Source organism: Delphinapterus leucas, chromosome 8 (assembly GCF_059928025.1).
Source record: "Delphinapterus leucas isolate spDelLeu-1000000601 "Yukka" chromosome 8, BTC_Dleu_Yukka2, whole genome shotgun sequence".
NCBI classification, from domain to species: domain Eukaryota; kingdom Metazoa; phylum Chordata; class Mammalia; order Artiodactyla; family Monodontidae; genus Delphinapterus; species Delphinapterus leucas.
The window spans coordinates 77,958,785-77,978,739 of record NC_143136.1 but is presented as its reverse complement, the minus strand read 5'-3'; the positions used below and the strand labels follow the sequence as shown (position 1 = coordinate 77,978,739).

At 40.1% G+C, this 19,955-nt stretch overlaps 2 protein-coding genes across 11 annotated transcripts in view; one reads left to right on the top strand and one right to left on the bottom strand.

The window, feature by feature from the left end:
- FMNL2 (formin like 2) overlaps nt 1–17,839 on the top strand; it is a 310,739-nt gene extending 292,900 nt beyond the window's left edge. Inside the window, exons 23-27 of one of the 6 annotated variants that reach the window (XM_022569730.2) lie at nt 789–890; nt 3,419–3,517; nt 4,223–4,346; nt 7,887–7,933; nt 9,819–17,839. In XM_022569730.2, the coding sequence (XP_022425438.2) occupies nt 789–890; nt 3,419–3,517; nt 4,223–4,346; nt 7,887–7,933; nt 9,819–9,857 (411 nt within the window). In that variant the 3' untranslated portion in view covers nt 9,858–17,839. Of the gene's footprint in view, nt 1–788; nt 891–3,418; nt 3,518–4,222 lie in introns of all 6 variants that reach the window. The other 5 variants (XM_022569728.2, XM_022569727.3, XM_089916816.1 and 2 more) reach the window with 5 other exon arrangements.
- PRPF40A (pre-mRNA processing factor 40A) overlaps nt 17,658–19,955 on the bottom strand; it is a 54,809-nt gene continuing 52,511 nt past the window's right edge. For all 5 annotated transcript variants that reach the window (XM_089916819.1, XM_022569731.3, XM_022569732.3 and 2 more), the window contains one exon: nt 17,658–18,703. In XM_089916819.1, coding sequence (XP_089772945.1) covers nt 18,611–18,703 — 93 coding nt within the window. In that variant the 3' untranslated portion in view covers nt 17,658–18,610. The remainder of the gene's footprint in view (nt 18,704–19,955) is intronic.

Sequence of the window (19,955 nt, the reverse complement as noted above, 5' to 3'; positions counted from 1 at the left end):
GGAGATGCCCCTGTGCTCTCATTGTCTCTTCTAATTTGAGGTCTTCACCCTTTTCTCTAGAGGCCCTCCCCGCCCCCTCCCCTACCACTCCTAGGCTCCCTTTATCGTGGGTCCTGTGTTCACTTCAACCAACGTGTGGTAGGCCTGTGCTCAGCACAGCAGTGTTCCCCAGTGTGTTGGGTTCCAGGAGGCCTTGACCTTGAAATCTTATACCACACTGGGGGTCAAGTTTACACACCTGAGAAGCAGCCAGAATGGACTGTACACCAGAAGGGAAGGCAGAAGGTTGTGGGAACTCAGGAAGCAGACGTGGTGGGATGGTTCCCTTGTGAGGCTGGCTTCCTTGTGTCCCGGGAAGGTTCAAGCAGAGACTTGAGTGAGTGAGTGGCTATGGTAAGGAACGCTGAAGCAGTGAGCTGGGATCTAGAGTCTGAGCAAACTTCTAAGGTCCCTTCTAACCTGGTTGGCTTTAAGGAGTCTTCCCATGGCTTTAGGATGCTCTTGAAAGGAGTAGTTCCTCATTCGTGTGTGTGTGTGTGTGTGTGTGTGTGTGTGTGTGTGTGTGTGTGTGTGTGTGTGTGTAGAAGTGGCAGGAGGTCCCAGTGTAGCAGTGTTGCATTCTTCTGGTTGCCTTTGGGTGTTGGGAGGAAACACAGGCTGTAGAGAATTGTGGGAGGTGAGGGAGGATGGAGGCCAGAGACCTGTGGGAGGTGCTGCAGCTCTTCTCCCAGAGTGCCGAGTTCAAATGCTGGAAAAATGACATTCAAGAGAAATTCGCTTCTTCACAGGATGCCTTCGATGACGTGGTGAAGTATTTTGGAGAAAACCCCAAGACGACACCACCCTCTGTCTTCTTTCCCGTCTTTGTCCGGTTTGTGAAAGCCTATAAGGTAAGCAGGAGCCTGGTTTCTGTCAAGCCTTCCTTGGCATTACTTCTCGAGTGGGTGCCCTCCTCGAGCTGTGTCTGGGTCTCGGTGGCTCTGCAGAGACCTCCCCTGTGCCTTTGGGCAGCAGATATGGGTGGTGAGGACGAGACAGCAGTCTCTGGCCCTGCTCCTGCGGCCCTCAGCCCGTCATGCTCCCTGTCTCTACCCGGCCAGCTGGGGGCTCAGCCCCCAAACAAAAGCTCTTGGCTGCCTGTGGGAAAGTGAGATCCAGGACCACTGCTGCCCCGTTGACTGTTGACCCTCGCAGGCAGGTTGAAGGACTGAGAAACCCAGGCCTCCCGTGGAGTTGTTGAGTGGGTAAAGGGTAGAAGGAGTGAGCCCTGGCCTATGGCAGTGGCACTGTCGCTGAGGTCAGGGAGAGCCTGCTTGTGTCGTAGCTCTGCCCAGGCCCATGGGCCTCTGGACCAACATTTCTCTAGTGTGGACCAAAAGATGGCTCTAGGAAGGACAGTTGATCCCTGTTTCTTCATCTGGACCCATAATGGCCCTTCCTTTAAATGGGAGGCCTTCTATGACATAATCCGGGACCATGGTCTTGAAAAAGCGTGTGACCCAGAAAGATCTGTGTCAGAAGAATTTGTCCCTTGAGAAAGGAGGACAAGGAGGGCAGGGCATGAGGGAACTTCAGTGCTCTTAGGAGACATTGCGATCTGTGTTCTCCAGGCTTGTCTATGTACAAGCTGGGTAATGTTGGTCTAGGAAGGAGGAGTGTGATTGTGGAGCGGGGAGGGATGCGGCAGGGCTGTGGACATCTTTGAGAAACATGTGATTGGAAACAGTGGGTCACTTCACCATCATCTGATGGCGTTGGAGAACCATCCTTGGGCCTTTTACTTGAAACTCACAAGGTTACGATATTTAGCCATCTTCTCTCAGCATGGCTTAGCGTAGCAGTGGTATCACAAGCAAAAAGAAAGTGTCCCCGGCAGCGAGGATGAACACAAATACAGCACCAAGCCCACGTGCGAGAGCCTGGGGGCCGTGAGCAATAAGAAGCACTGGTCACCAGGGCTGCTGGCTGTGGTGCTCTGGGGTCCCCTGATGTGCTACCGAGATGACTCAAGGTAGCTCTTGGTATGAGCTGGGACCATGCTTCTTCACTAAAAAAAATTGTAAGTCTAGGGCTTCCCTGGTGGCGCAGTGGTTGAGAGTCCGCCTGCCGATGCAGGGGACACGGGTTCGTGCCCTGGTCTGGGGAGATCCCACATGCCGCAGAGCGGCTGGGCCCGTGAGCCATGGCCGCTGAGCCTGCGCATCCGGAGCCTGTGCTCCGCAACGGGAGAGGCCACAACAGTGAGAGGCCCGCGTACTGCAAAAAAAAAAAAAAAAAATTGTAAGTCTAAGGTCTCAAAAGAAAATATATGCTGTTTTTAAATTGTATAATACAAGCTGGGAAGTGCCCCTGTTTGGTCTCCAAGTCTGGCCCTTAAGCGGGGTCGTGCACAGAGCAGAGGAAAAAGAGAAGCTGGTCTGTGGGGTGTGACAGGTCAGAGCCCATCAGATGCTCCTTCCACGTTATCATTTCTCCCCGGGGTCCTGTTCGCTGGCTGTGTGAGGCGCTTATCAGGCAGGGACGTGGCAGGATATTCTGTTTGCCCTAACATATTACATAGTGAATAACTGCCCAGCCTGACACTGACCCAGGGACTTGATGGGCGGATGTTAGGGTTTTAGGATGTTATCTGTCATTTCTCTTCCTAAGTTTGAACCAAAATGAAACGAGACAAAAGCAACAGAGATGAAAACGTAAACTTTATTACTGATAAAAGCTGGATTGGAGGACAGGGTGTGTCTCTGTGAGCTTACCCTTCGGCCCTGAATTAGATGACTTACCAGTGCACAGCTAGACTATTGGAAGTTGCTTTAAGGAGGCTGGCTTCAAAAGAGGGGATGCCCCGCGGGGCTGAGCTGAGGTCAGCCTGTTGGATTCCTTGTCCCTAATTCATCACACTTGTCACTGCCTCCCTTGGAAATGAGTGAGCTGTGGGAAGAAAGCCCAGGAGTGTCAACTTGGTGAGGCTCCTGAGGAAACAAGAGGCAAGGGAATGGAGGTTTTCCCCTAACATTGGGCAAAAGGAGAGGAATCTGAGACCCTCCTTTCAGAGAAGCTGTAGGGAGGGGGAAAGATTCTGTAAGAAAAACAATCTCACATGAAAATCACTGAGCAGAGCTGCCAAAAGGGGAGGTTCCCCGATATATATGGTATGGAGGCTGAGAAGCAGCCTGAGTGGGGAGAGAACCATCAGGAAAGGAATTCTCTGGAAGGGGGTGAATCTCAACTACTAGGTTATGAAGAGGTGTGATATAGACCGACAGCAAAACCTCGAATCAGGCACATAGTGTAGATCTTCCAAACCTTCCCTTAACTCTAATTCCTGGCTAACCAAGGACTCTCTAAGAATGGCTTCTAAAAATCTTGACTGCTGGCATTTCCACTGACATAATCTTCTGCCACTTTTGATTTTACCCAGCAAGCAGAGGAGGAAAACGAGCTGAGGAAAAAGCAGGAACAAGCGCTGATGGAGAAACTCCTGGAGCAGGAAGCTCTGCTCGAGCAGCAGGACCCAAAGGTGAGGTGTGCCAGGCTCCTGAGATGGAGCCGTCAAGAGGCCAGGAAGCCAGATTTGCACAGGATGCCTTCCGCTTCCTTCTAGGCCTTGGAAACTTGGCAGATGGACACTTGTTCATTCGTTATTTCGTTCAGCAGTCACTGGAATGGGGCTGCGAGCATGTTTGTGTGGCATTTCCAAGTTCATAGAGATCGGGAACTTAAATCTCAGTTGGATACACAGAGAGGCCGTCCCGGGTAACCTGATGATTGGACGGCTTAGTGTCCCAAGACAGGAAGGCTTCACGGGGTCGCCATTGATGCTGGCCTTGATAGTGGGAGGGCTTCTCTGGGAACGGGAGGGAGCATTCTATGGAGGGAAACAACATAGGTGAAGACCACGAAGGCTGGCAGGTCGAAGAATTCTTCCTCTGGATCCTCTGGACCAAAGGTTAACAAGTCACTGGTTATTACCAGCTGCCTCTTGTTGCCATAGTGTCCAGCCTTCCCGTTGCTGCCAGTTTTGTGCGTTCTTTAGTGCAAAAGCTTTTCTTCCTAGAAGCTTTCTGAGTTTTCCTCTGCTGAGCAGAGTGTTTGGGATGGTGCTGTTTGTGTTTCGGACTGAGGCTGCTTGTTAGTAACAAAATGCTCAGACACATTTTGGATTTTCCCAAACCTCCAGTGGGTGCTGGTCCCACTAATCTCTACCATTCTTCTTTCTTCTCAGTCTCCTTCCCACAAATCAAAGAGGCAGCAGCAAGAATTAATTGCGGAATTAAGAAGGCGACAAGTTAAAGATAATAGACACGTATACGAAGGAAAAGACGGTGCCATTGAAGATATTATCACAGGTAAAGGCTATTTTCTCATTGTGGCCCATGGAGATCCCACTGGCCTCACCGTTACTAGGCCATTTACAGATTATGCTACCGATTTTGTCCAGGGTTTACAAGTTCTTCAGTTGATTTTGTTCAGATCCAGAACTACAGAGAAACTCCATGCTAGTATTTGAAATATATTTATAGTAGCCTGTATACTGCCTGTCAAAGAACCCCGACACTCTCTCCGAAAAAAAATCTCTGTTTCTCAGTATCATTGGAACCCTGTAGATTTCACCAGGGCTCCTTTTCCTAATGATGTTCCGTTGTCTTGGATTTGTCACCATGCTCCATTTTCTCCCTCATGACCACTCCTACCCACCTGCCTGATTAATAACTACTATGGACAGGACCCATACTATACTAAGCACAGTCAACACATGCTTTTCCAACATGCTCTTTAAAAGCCTTTTTACGCACTCAAAGTAAGTGAAGATATTAGGAAATCAGGAGCTGGTGCTTTCATGCAGATAGACCAACAGGCCAGAAGCCCAGGGTTGGGGGATGGTCATTCTCTCAGCTAGGAATGGTGCCTAACCCAGATTGGTTCTTGTCTGATTAAGTTGTAGCCTAATGCCTGCTGCTCGAACCAGTTCTTCTGAGTTTCTGCATTCCCTCTTAAGGATCAGGGCAATAATTTGGGGCAGTGGCTACAAGTGACTTTCCTTTCACATTTGTTGCATAGGAATACTGTTTATCAGCTTCCAAGGTACTTAAAACCTCTCTTGTAGGAAATGTTACGCAAAAGTATAGAGATTAGTATGATGAGTTCCCACGTACCCTTCACCCATGAATAGTTTTCAACTCATGGCCAATCTTGTTACACGTCTGCTTCTACCTACTCCCCACCCCCTAACCTCTGGAATTATTTTGAAGCAAATCCAAGACATACAATTTCATCTGGAAATATCTCCACATATATCTTCAAAAGATAAGGACTCTTTAATAAAGCAAACAAGCATACCTACAAGACCATTATCACACACCTCCAAAACTAAGAGTTCCTTAATATCAAATAGCTAGTCATTATTCACATTTCCTCAATTGTCCTAATTTTTAAAAAATATAACTCTTAGCCTTTTGACTTCTCATTTCTTGTGAATAGCGTAGTCAGCATTGGAAATAGGGATCCCAAACTGCCCAAATCAGATTTCTTTCATCACCTCAGACCCAAGGAAATAAAATACGTGAATAAATCACTAAAACGGAAGTCAATAAAGAGTTCCTTGCCCAGAGTAAACCAGTGTAAGCAGTGGGATGGGTCTCTACATAGGGTGCACACGTGTTCTGTACATTTGTGCCTGCCCGTGTCTGTGTTCACCCTGCAGTGGCTTGCAGATGGCTCCCAGATAAAGCTTCCTTGTTTAGCCTCTCTCCTTGCCTCTCCCACATTGAGGGAGCAGCTCTGCTATGAGCAGGAGCAGGAACCGATCTCCTTGGGTGGCACCGCTTAGCCTCAGGGCCACAGTAAGATTGACTTGTAGGTAGAGAAGCATCCAGCCATGGCACATTAAGAACTTAGAGTGCCATTTTCATCAGTCTGTTCTCCAGCTTAGCGACACCTGGCTTGTGAAATGTACAGTTTCTATTTGTCTGACCTGATATGCCATAGGAGGTAAATGAATATCTGTCTATGGAGCAGATTTTTTTTTCTCCTTGGACTATTTTCCATGTTCTACCCCAGACTGAGTAAAGACTGAGTAGCTCTTCTAGGCTTTATTAGCTCACTTGGGTATATATATTGCCTTACACCCTTCCTGCTCACCTCTGCCACCCTTACCCCAGGTATGATTAACAAAGCACTAACCGTGTACTAATGCAGTAGACCTTGGCTTCTTACTCTCTTCTGTTTGTCTTGTTTGGCTGTCATTTTCGATGCAGTGCTGAAGACTGTGCCCTTTACTGCTCGCACCGCCAAGCGTGGCTCTCGATTTTTCTGCGAACCTGTTCTCACTGAGGAATACCATTACTAAACTATTACTCTTTCTCACCTGATGCTCTTAAAAGGTTGCTACAGATTTTTTGACCCCTAATGACCCTCTGTTTGTGTGTCAGGGCCACCCAACATCCTAGCATGGAATTGCCATCTCCATCATGTTGTATTTTATGTTGTCTTCACACTGCATGGTTTTGCATTTCAGTCATAACTGCTTGCTCACTAGCACTTTCAATACATCTGTGAATCCACATGGCTGTGATGGTGTGTGCGAGTTGAATTAATACAATTACTTGTAGAAATTTTCAGAAAACGATGAATAGAACACTTCTTTGAGAGTCAGGATTGGGACCAACTAGGTTGCTTTTAAGAATTGGGGGCTAATATCTTTGAACACAAAATGACAGTCATTAATAACAGTAATTACTATACCTAACATTTATGGAGCACTTAGTGTGTTTGAATAGATTTACAGATATTAAACCAGCCTTTTTGTACTTAGCATGCTTTGATAGTAAAATGAGCTGCTATACAAACTCTCAGGTGCTCTAAAGTTGCAAAATGATTTGCAGAAGGAGCTGTGAACTACACACAGCTTTAAATTGGGTCTCTCTTAACTGTCTTATATAGTCTGTAGCCATCATCCACAGTGTGGTGGAGCTTATGGTACAAGCTAAACTCAGGGAGCTCTTTTGACCTAGAAAGCCTGTATAAGCTGATATAGGCAATCTATAGCTTTATACTCACCTCTTTTCCCAGGGTCATGCCCAAATTTCAGCTATCAGCAATTCCATGTTGGAGCAAGGCTGCAAAGCAAGAAATGAGAACAAAGGCTTAGGAGCTCCCACTGTCTTATCTCATTCATGCCTCTTCACTGGTGGCTCTGTTCCATGTCAAACCCCGAGCATTTCTTCTGTCATGAGATCATATCTGGATCTGCTCCTTTGGTCAAGATGGAGGCACCAGAAATAATAACTTTCCCAAGAAGTAACTGCCTGGGCTTAGTTCTTGATGGTTAAATAAGGAACAGACTTCTCTGTAGTGCCCAGTTGATTAGAATAACAACAAGGGAAGGACACACTCTTAACTGGAGTATGTGAAACAGCCATTGTTTGACTCCCATGCTGAGATTGACATGGAACTGGTTACATGTTTATTTTGTGGCGTTAACTCTTCTATGAATTGCACTTGTTATGTATGTTCCTCTTTCTCTGAAGATATCAAAGGATGTGGTGTGTTGTTGCCTGTTCTATAGTGTACTTATCCCACCAGTACTTATTAACAAGGCTAGAAACTGTCATCTACTTGGCTACTGTTTATTGTCAGTTTTGCTGCTGAACTATTGTTCTGGAGCCAAACTTCAAAGCAGCTTGGATCTGGGTGGTCAGAGAGCTGGGTGGGAAGACATGCTCACCCTTCCCTTGTGTTCTCTAACACCTCTTGTAGTATGGCCTCCTGTTTTCTTCTTCTGTTGGCTAACATGCCCGGGAATGTTATTCACTAAGTTGAATTGCTTTCCATTTTCATCCCATTTTTACTTAACCATCATTTTGTGTTTTTGTTTTTTTTCTGTTTAGCTTTAAAGAAGAATAATATCACTAAATTTCCAAATGTTCACTCGAGGGTAAGGATTTCTTCTAGCACACCGGTGGTGGAGGATACACAGAGCTGGCAAGCATCACTTTTTACTTAGCTTCCTCCTCTCTCTGTATGCAGATTAATGATTTCAATCTATGGCTGAGGGTAATACTGGTGAGAGTCTGACCGGGGAGAAGTCTTTGCACCTCACATTCCGATGATGCGCGGCTGAGCCTCTCTCTCGGACCTTTTGGTCTGCTTCCATGTCCTCAAGTGTGATGGCTCGGGCACGGGTATTTGCTGATGGTTATACTTGCTTTGGGTGCTAGGCTGTCCTTCCCTTTACCCCTTCTTGGCCTTCAAGTTATTCAGTTAACCCCATTTTGATCTGAAGAAATTGAGAGTAAGTCCTGGCCAGGGAATGTGATCTATAGTCTTTGATCTATAGTCTTTGCTCAGAGGACTCAGGAACCACAGAACTGCAGGTTCCTGCATATCCCTAGCCAGAAATGGAATTCTGACCTCCATTTACCACTCTGGGCAAGGAAGCAAAGGCTTGAGAGGATTAGGGCATGCAAAACTATTCCTGGCTTGAATTTAGGAGTAGGGCAGAGTCACAGATTCCAATGAGTCAGGAGCTGGTGGGGACTGTGCCTAACTGAGCACTCACTCAGTTTTTGCCATGTTAGAATTTGGGCCCAGTACTGCAAGATCCTCCAGTTTTCCAAGAGAAGCCAGAAACCTTGGCTTTTACGTTAATCACCAATTTAAATAGCAGGAAACCGTATTTAAAAATTTAAGTCGGGGGCCAAACATTCTGTGGACCAGGTATGGCCCATCCATTTTCAATCTGAGTAGGTGAAGGGATTAAAAAGATTAAATCTGTTTTAATTCTGTTATTTGTGTTTCCCTTTCTAAAGGTAAGACTGTTTCTAAACAGAGATCAACAATACTAAGTTAATGAAAGGGAACTACAAACTAATTAAAACAAGGGGAAAAAGTATGAAGCCTGCTTTATTTTGCTTTTCACCATGTCCCGACTCCATTAAATGGAGGCTACCTGCTGGCTAGGCTACCTGCCTTATTCATCAAGAAAGCATGCTTTCACACTAAGAGTGCTTACATATACTAAAATTCATCCTGTTCATCTCACTTCATCCCTCTAGAACAATGCCTGCTTGAAATGACGTGCAATCGTTGATTCATTCATTCAACGAGGCATTTTGTTGTTGTCTGTCAGTTAGGCATCCTGCTGTTCATTGGCAGTACAAATTGGAGAATCTGGAGGGCCCATACCACCTTGCCCCTCTAATGAAAAACAAAAAATCTTGGGTGGCAGCAAAGAATGTTCAGGAATGGAGTGTTATTTTGATTTAGTGATTACTTTTATTCAGTGGTTGAGTATTATGTTTCTAATTCGCAAAATAAAAATCTGACTTCAGCTAATTTTAATGTAATAAAAATAATAGAAGCTGTGTCTGCAAACTAAGCATAAGTTCCTTCCTTGGTAAAAATTTCCGATAAGACAGGACAGGGCAGTCTGTTTTATTAGTTTTGCAGTTTAAAATTCATTGCAGTTGTTGTTGGTATTCAGGTTTCTGGAAAGAAAAATAACTACTAAGCAATAGCTATTTCCAATGGAAGAAACATTTCAAAATAAGACTTCAGCTAGACTCTGGCCAGTGACAGAAGCAGTCTCTCATATAGTTTTCTAAAAGAGCCCAGAATCACACCAGTATTACATGCTGTTTTGACTGTAAATACTGAGGGCAAAGTACATGTTTTGGCTCAGATTCTCAATGAGTTTGAAGGGCCCATTAGCTGACTCTTCTACACAAGCTGCTTTGATTGGCTGCCAGCCGGCCTTTATCTTGCTTAGAAACATGATATTAAAGGTTCCACTTCTCTTATTGGTGCTCTCCTCTTCACAGATCTTAGAAACCAACCATACAGACGAGCCGATGCGGTGAGGAGAAGTGTCAGGCGGCGCTTTGATGATCAGAACTTGCGTTCTGTTAATGGTGCCGAAATAACCATGTGAACCTGAGACCTGCCTGTATGAATAGAGGGTGTGTGTGAATGAAACTGACCATGTGAACTTTATGTGCTATCATTTAACTGCAGCCTTGAACATAGATGAAAATATTCTAAGGGCTCAGATTTAGCAAACACATAGGAATTTAAAAATGATGGGCTCTCCTTTCAACCTTTGTTAACAAGTGCCTAAAAGTGGAAGTACCTGCTCAGATTAATCAAAGCAATAGGATTTGATTTGATTAGGTATCTTTTTACACCAGTGTGTTATTCAATTTTTAACCAAAATGTAAAATTCATATTACATTCATTACCTGCCATTGTGATTGTCCCATGATGGCCCACCCTGGTTTCCTGATAAGTTGTAAATAACATGGATGCATCTGCTGTGGGCTTCCTTTGCTGACATGTCTTTTAAGGAGTTAATTTTGTGTTTCAGCCATACCCATCAACTTGGTATTTTTAAGGGCTTGCAACGTGGAAGAAGGAAAAAGTCACACGATAAACTCCTTCTATCCATAACCAAGCCCCAGCAAAGTACAAACATGATGTTATTGCAGTGGCACAGAATCAGTCAACTCTTGTTTCACATTCTGCTTCTGTGCTGGGGTACGATGCCCTATGAGAGACATTCATTGGTATGAATGCGACGATATGATGGCACACAGATGTTGTATAAGACTTTATTTGCAGTACTGTGTTCTTCAGCTAGAGGCAGCTTTTAAAAAATAATGCAAATGTTTATTAATTAGCACTAAAATTAACATCTCAGTAATCAGTATTAGGATTTCTGAGGGCCATTTTGGGTCAATCCTGAGAATAGAAATCAGTGCCTTGCTAGCCAGGGAGAGGTTCACTAGCTCTATCAACAAGCATTTAAGATTACTTCTGCTAGCAGCGTAGTGTTAGAATCCTGGCCTTATTATCCTGACAATCGGCAGGGTTGGTTCCCCCCCCCCCGCCCCCCTTCTTTTTGTAGACTGGAGATTTATTTGGCATCATATATCAAAGCTAAAAATTCTTGCATTTCCAAGATTACTTTATGGGGGATTGCAATTAAATTTCTGAAATACATCAGGATTAAGTTTAAGTGATATGTAATGGGACTAAACGGCCAACAAAGCCACTGCTATTTTTCCTTCCTCTCTGGCAGGGCACTTGATCCATTCCAAAGTCAAAAACTGGACTGAAGCTAATTTGTACTTTTCATAATATACATTCTGCTTCTGGCTTACCTTTTGGTACATGACATCAGTATATTAATTGTAAAGTTTATTGTATAGTATTTAACCACTGAATTTCTTATTTTGTTGTGCTTATGTGAACTCTGGTGAAGGTCCCATTTCCCTTGGATAATGTGTAGTTATATATCTCTTTTTAAATGTACAGATATTTTGCTATAAGATTGGTGCAGTTTTTTATGGTTTTTACACTTCTCTTTAATTCCCACCTAAGCCTCTGGGGTAATATTGTAAATATTGTTTAAAAATGCATCAGCCTATGCTATACAATCTGAATGTTATTTTAACTTATAGGTTTTTTTTTTTAATATATATTTAACTACAAGGACAGTTTAGGGATCAGTTACTACATTTTCACTTTAGCATATTTACAGAAAGGTTACTTTAAACTGCCACCTGCTAGCACATTTTCATAATGTGTACGTTAAAAAAGAACATGCCAAGATTTTGTCTGACTCAACATTCATTTTGATGAAAAAAGCAATTTGACCATAAATACAACACAAATAGGTGGTCCCTCACCACAGAGCAGCTATTTTCCAAAGCTCAATACTGATGAACATGTTAAAATAATTGCCTATTTATTAATCTACAAATAGACAATAATGTTGGCATGCTCTTTTCTGTTAATGGGCCTGCTTCTTAGCAATATTAGAAATGTTTTATAAAAGCAGTTCATGTTACTTTTCTGGTCTTTTCATGGCATATGAGCAAATAAACTATTTACACTACTATCCTGTAATATGCTGCAGTCTTTCAATGTTATATTTTAGGGGGTTTTATGTACATTCTTATCTTCTAGAAACAAACAGGCATGTCTTGCTGCTCGAATTCATAATCTAAATATACTTGGTAAATTTTAAGAAAAACGCCTCCCTCTACAAACTCTGGATCACCTGCTGTATGGAACATAGGAACCAAATAGATTTTATTTGATAGTATTGAGTATTTTAGTGTTGAGATTTAGTATCTCCAAAATCCTAGTTATGAATTTATTACTTCCAGAGAAATAGCACTCTTTTTTGGTGAGATATTGCGTCTCTCCACATTTGTTGTAATGAGGATGTTGCATATACACAGGCTACAGGTGGACTGCACAGAAGTACCAAGCATCTGACCACATTGGTTGGCCAGGTAAATACAAGCCGTGTGATCCACTGCACACACATACTGGTATTTGTAATAACTCCAAGTTATCAGAAAAGTTTAGTATATTCTTCTTAGTATATTCATTTAGTATTTTTTTTAGGGAAGCAAAGAAATTTATAATTTATTTTAGGAGACTGTCCAAGTGGTTAAAAACAACTTATTTAGAGGGCTGTAAATCAGTCTTTTAAGGAATTATTGTTGCATTTAGGTCTTTGTTCCCAATTCAGTGTTCTTTCCACTGCACCACAGTTACACAATGTCCAGGCATGCCTTGTTTTATGGCGTTTGCAGATAATTTTTTATTTTTAATAAATTGAAGGTTTGTGGCAACCCTGCGTTAGATGATGGTTAGCGTTTTTAAGCAATAAATTATTCCTTAATTAAGGCATGTAATTGTTTTTTAGACATGCTATTGTACATGTAATAGACTATAGACTACAGTACGGTGTAAACATAACTTTTATGCACAAGAAAACCAAACATTTTGAGTGATTCGCTTTATTGTGATATCCCCAAGGTAGACTTATAGTTGAAGCTTTATTTTATAAGAAGGGAAAAAAGTTAAATTTTGCAGTTAGTAAGACTGCAAAAATTGTTTTTTGTACCAGAAGTGCCTCATGGTAAAGGAAGTAAGATCTTTAATATGCTACAAATTCAGAATGTTTCAAACCCAAACTACAGAAAGGTCAAACGAAGTGGATACAGTTGGGTTTGGACATCTTTTATCAGTTGCACCCCCCGTTTTTGTTTGCGTCGTGTGGCTCGTGGGATCTTAGTTCCCTGCCCAGGGATTGTTTTATGAACCCAGGCCCCCTGCAGTGAAAAGCATGGAGTCCTAACCACTGGAGAGTAAGGGAATGCCCGGCACCCATTTTAAAAGATATTTCCTAATGACTCAGAGTTAAGCCCATTTGTTTCCCTCTCCCAGTCTTTGTGACTAAAACTATAAATCTTAACCCACTAAAAGTCACTGCAATGACACTGCAATGAATGTCCGGTGACCCTGATGACTCAACAATGCTCAGTAGATGACGGAACTTGGTATCACTGACTTCGTTGGTTCAACGTATTGGATTTTGTAGAATTACCTAATTTTACACTGTAATACTTTCATAATATTAGCTTTATAATTCACATCTATTAATTTTAAATTTGATAATGAAATTCTTAGCCCTAATATAGTTGTTTTTATCAGAAATGTGTGCACAGGTGAATATACTATCAGCCCACTTCATACCAAAGGATTAATCTTCCATTTTTTCTAAAATTAATACCCCATCTATTTCTAAGAAAAAACTTGAAGAAACAAATGTGTGAACGAAAGTTGACAAACTTTTCTTTGATCTTTTTATAGAGAAAAGCAAATATTACACTGAGAAAACAGAATGTGGGCATCTATCATCTTACAGCACAGAACTGCTGCCTATGACAGTGCTTAAAGGAAAAAGCTGACACAAATCCAACTTAGTAAGAGATGCCATTTTTTTCTAATAAATTATATTTATTTACAAAAGGTCTACTTTTATGTAATTGATGTTCTTTACATCAGAACAATATATGAACATAAGAGAAAATCTGGTAATTATAAACACAAAGTAGAAACCTTGTTCCCCCTATTACTCACCTTTCAGAACAAGTCTTCAGTTTAGTTGCAGAGGTAGGCAAGAGATCAACACCTACCAAAAAAGTTTGCAGGCAGGACCAAAAAAAAAAAAGATATTTCTAAATACCACATTTAGATACCCCCAAGGAACAGCATAAAAGAAGGGCATCAAGAAATGGCTTAGTTTGAATCTGATGTGAGATTAGGCAGCCACTTTCATAGTCTGAATGAAAACTGGAGCGAGGTTAGCCAGTTCCCGTGAAATGCAAACATCAACCTTAAACCTAGGACAAATTACCATCAAATTAATAGTCAATTACCAGTCACTAACAATGAGGTGGCCTTGAACGAGATCATATTGAATCATAAGAGCAGTTTTTATATAGCAAGTTCAAAAAGCACAGGAAATCTGCAGTTAAGGAACTTAAGCCAGGTAGAGAGAAACCAAGTAATGTTTGGAGGGTTAGGGGGGAGTGTGTAGGTAACTGGAGCAAAATCTGCTCACTTCTCACCTCACCTGTTAGCTCCAAGAACACTGAAGTGCATGCCCTGTCACCATTATTCACCCCTTCTCAGAAGTTAAAATAGGAATTTTTTTTGTCCATTAGGGCCTTTAGATCAACTCTTGTCTAGCTAAATGTTAGCTCCTCAAAAGTTACTACTTTTAAACTACTACTGTGGTAATAGTATGAATATGATATGAAAGAAGGTATGTTTCAAATCATCACAAGGGATTGCCTTTCCTACTCAAAAACCACGTGAAAGTTTCATGTTTTCACGTAACAAGCTTTTGGACATTTCTGAAGTAACAGTTAAGATTGAGGTACAGTCACTAGAACTTATCTTTAGTGTACTTCAATTAGTTTGGGGCTTAGTATGGTTTATTGCAACGATGCTTTTTCAAGCCCTTTAACAGATGACGAGTACCATGGATGCTGGATGAGTACGTCTGTCAACTAAGATTTTACATTCACTCAGTAAATGCCTACTATGTATGTACCAGGCACTGTTCTAACTCACAGGATAAAACAGTGAGTGAAACAGAAATCCCTGCCCCCAAGGAATCTGACCATCATTTACATCAAAACAATTGAAAAACTTAAGAGCAAGGTAAGAAATTAACAAGCAAGGTAAGAATTATTAGACTGCTATATGCCATTACTAGAACCATAGCATGAGATTTAGAACACAGTTCCATGAAAATTACTCATGACGTTATTTTGTTTTTCCTTTATGTAAAATGAGTCCTAGAAAATGTAAAAGAAAATTCTACCTAGTATTGAGAGAAATCCCCAAGGGAATAGAAAAAAGTCTGACTTCAGGTATAAGGAATTAACGTGCTTTGCCTCATTTTGCTTTCAGAAATGCTTATTTAGTTCTTTGGCTTTACATTTAAATTACATAATATACTTAAATACCCTATAAACTCTTAAAAAAAGCATTCATTACTCTTCCCTGGGTACTCTGATTAGAAACAGCTCTCTCTTAAATAGTATCCAAGTTTTTTTGGTTTTTTTTTAGTATCCAAGTTTTAAATGAAAATCCTTAAATAAAGAAGCTACCCCTTTCTGGATGCAAAAATAAAAGTGGCTGCCTAGTCAGCACTCAGTTGACCATTAACATGCGAAGAAAACCAGGATCATCTAGGCAAATGCTTCTTAACACAAGATGCAGGCCCTTTGGTAACCGAATGAAAACTATGGACCATCCTTCCAGAAAAATGTACACAGATATTTCAAGAAGTTTTACAGTCTTAATGCTGTGAATTCTAGGCCAATCCCTTTCATTTTATAGCTGGATAATATGGGGCCCAATTAGCAAAAATTAAAAGATGAAATAGCTGTGATACTTTGATCATTTTCAAATTTACTGGGCATAAAAAGTATTACTCCCAAGGCATAAAAAGTATTTTTATTGTTGAAAACCATGAATAATCTATATGCTGAAGCTCCTTTGGGTAATGATAATGAAATGCCGTCACTGTGTTAAAAAAAAATGTTGGGACCATTGCTTTTATTTAGAAGTATTACGTTGTTTAAATACAGTTGGGAAAGGTGCAAAGAGTTCTTTATACTTCATTAACTTTTCATACAAATTCAATTTCCCCACACAGGAATTATGTACTGGGAGGAATAAAAACATCAAATATTTGAGGTTCTGGATTTTGACTATTAAGCATGATATTATTAAATGTATTAGTGAATTTAATCTAAGAGTTCATTAACATTAATGATTGATAGTGAGGGAAGATAAGCCCTTAACATTTACCTGAAAGTCTGAGGCTTAACTGAAAAGCAGAAATTCCCCTTATCTGAATATAAACAATACTTTCCTATTTGAACACATTTTTAACATATCTGTTCAACTCTAACCAATATTCCAAGACATTTCAACTTTTACCAGACTGAAGATTTAGAAACCTAATCAAATGGATTAAAAATATTCACACACAACTCTGTTTTAAAAAAATCTTCCCATTGCCTGTACCTTCAGGCCATAGTATCTTTCTGGCAACTAAGTATCATTTGATGGGATCACTAAGGAATTATAGTCACTTCAATTACATGTTTTATAACAAGGATGTTGTATTTTGTGTTAGAATTTGTTTATCAGTTTCGCTTTTAGGTCAAATAGTTTTCATGGATTAACTATAAGGAAACTTGAATTTGTACTGTCTTGTAGGGATCTGAGGTTGTGATAAGACAGTATCTCTATAAGAAATAAGAAATCTAATTTGAGGACATGTTAAACCACATCAATAGCTTTTTATTTAAATAGAAAAATCAAAACTTTAAAGTTGTACTTAAAAAAATCATCATTCATGGAAGTAATTAGAAGTTTTAGATTCTACATTCTCTTGTGAAACATCACTAGTATTTCTGCCAATATCATATGCAGATTTTACTTTGACTTCCATGTCAAGTGTCTGACATGATTAGCAATATTAACTATCATTACGAAGGGACCTCTGAAAATTAAGTCTAGGCAACTTCCCTGTTGCCAAAGCTGTTGTTAATATGTTTTGGTTCTAATATACAATAGGAGACTAACCTCAAGCAAGCAATTGGCTACTTCACATTTTCTAAAGATAGTCATTCTCACTTTCTACAAAGTCATGTCATATTTCACAGCAGAAAAATGACTTGGCAGCGAGAAAAGTTCAGGACCCCCTCCCTGCCCCCCCCCCCCCCACCAACCTGCCTTGAGCCTTTCAATAGTGGATGCTAGATTAATTGAAACAAAGCGGGCAGGGATGGAAAAAGAGTCATCCTGGTCAGTCCCACTTTCAAATCAGGATGGTGAAGGAAAAATAAAATAAACTTTTTGTTCTTCTGAATCCCAACCTGAAACAGGATTGCCCAAAGTGTCCAAAATAAAAAAATACCTAAGATAATACCAAAGACTATGTGCTATAATTTACTTATTTACTTAAAAAAATCTCCTGCACTGAAGGAAAATAGTATAAATTACATTACCAACCTTCAAAAGTTAGCATGTAAAGAGTATTCTAAACTTCAAACCATTGCCTTTCTTCGAGTATTCTGTAGGAAATTCATAGATCAAAAACAAATACAGGGGTCTCAAATGCACTGATTTATAATATTCTTAAATATTAAAAAAGGAAAGTAACTTAGCTATGTGGGTTAGCTAAAGCAAAATTTCAGAGATTTTAGTATCTTAACCCTTAAAGGATCATACAATTTTTTACAGCTGAGCAGTTTAAGTAGAAATAAATACTAGTACACACTAGAAGAGAAGATTTAATAATTGATAAAAATGTACAAAAATATTCAAATCAGAAATGCTTTAGAATGTGTACCACGAAGTCAGTACTTCTCAGTGAGGAGGGAAGGTAAAAGACTTCCTCAATGAAAAAAAGCAAGAGAAAGATCGGATTTAAAAAAAAAAAAAAAAAAAAAGACAACTGTTAAAGAAATCGTTTAAGTCAACATTGATTTGTTTTAGACAAGGATATTGCAACCATCACTTAAAGTTTGGTGGCACATTCTTTAGTAGGTCCTTAAGGCAATATATTTAAGCTAATTTACAATCTGATTTGATGTTAACTTTTTAAACATCACCTCAAAATAATGCCCTCACAATAGCCTTTTTAAAATGTATTTAGATGTTTCATAAAAAATAATGGTGGCTTTATTATAGTAGTGCTCAATAGCACCACTATAGTTAAGGGTCTACCAGGTTTCCATTAAGAACACCTATGTCTGAGTTCACCTTAAAAGATCATATTGGCTTCAACCAGTTGGATAGTGCACAAAAAAGCAGTTTTATCAGTTGCTGGTGCTTTTTTTGTACTACTAGATATTAAAAAATTTTCATTATATCTTCAAAATCCAACTTCTATAAAGTAAATCAAATCACCTCATGACTTTGACTTTAGAACAAAGTAGAGACACCTGCAGTTATCAGTAAATTGCCACCTTTAATCCATTCTGCAGTGCCCTATGAAAGGGTCACAGAAAGACAGTTATGACTGTATGAAAATATGATTCTTGATACAGAATCAAAAGTTATTTTCAATTTCCTTTGCTTTTTATAAAGTCCACAATAACAATACTTAAATGCACTTTTTTTTCTGTGATATAATTAAAACCCAGTGTTATTTCAATTGAACTTAAAATAGAATCCCTGGTCTGAATTAGACTTTAAATCATACTGTAAACATATTTGGTATAATTTATTGATCATCATCCAGTTGCTCCAAAAGGGTCCTTCTACGCTTTTCCAATTCCCCTTCACTCAGTTCACTGCCAGAAGTATCCCAATTACCCTGAAAAGACAACGAATACAATTATATTTGTGTCAGGACTCAAAAGGTTAAGTAGTAATGAACCTTTGAAAAAAGAAGCCACATCTACGTGGATTCTCTTCCACAAAAACAAATGCATCGTAGGGTATGAAGACTGATCTCTTTCCTAAAAGCCTACCAATGGGTTGTTAACTAAGTACTCCTTGGTTACATTAGGGGAGACACTTAACTTAGAATGAGACTTTTATATGGTGTTTACTTTCAGTTTACATTAATATGTAGATCGGGGGAATAGTAAGTACCAGTTTTTCTTCCTCTTATACAACTGAATATGAAACATCTTGTTTCCATTTAATGGAAGCTGGGTGTTCATTTCCTAAGTATTATATTCCTTGCTATTTTTTCCGATTCTAGGTTGTCCTATAAGTGTTTTATATTACATAAAAGTATCAAGCTTTAAGCATACTATTGCGCCCAGATAAAGAAACATTCCAGATCTATGAGGACAATAGTTTGGCTGGAAAAAATTTAAAACAGACAAAAAAACCAAAACAACTGTGAGAAGCAACTTTTCAAAAGTAGATTTTTCACCTATCTTCCTTCCCCCTTCAGGGATTTCATTTAACCTACTGTGAAGAAGAAACTATTAAGTTGCTAAGTAAGTATAGAGGAAATCATCATTCCTCACCAAGGATGTGCATCAGACTCACCAGTGCAGCTTTAAAAACAAAACAAGAACAAAAAAAACCCTCCACCCTATTCCCACTGAATGAGAATATCCAGAGGGAGACCAGGGCTTACCTACACAATTTAAACTCTCAACTGGTAACTCAGAGGCATTATACTTGCTAAAGCCCACAGCATTTGTGGAACGAACGGCAAGGTGAAGAAGGCTTGTGTTACTGTGCTCTGGCATACATACACAAACACACATACAGGGGGAAACTGAAGACTAATTATGTAATTTGATAATAAAACATTAGATCTGGCTTATTGTATCCTCCTATCTACTTGCCCTCAACTCTTCCCTCCCAATGATTAAAAGCTGCTGGAAAGCTACCTTTTGAAACTGGATTTAGTAACAATGACAACTGTGGATATGGTGGAGGGAAAACCTGATTTGAATCTCTTAAAGTTTATATTCTTAAATTAGGTAGACAATGTCCATTGGTATTTCTTTGTGAGAATGTACAAAGCAGAAGAATATATCCTTTCTTAGTGGGTTAAACAACTGTTAGAGAATGCCATGTTATTTTTTTAAGGAATATAAAAT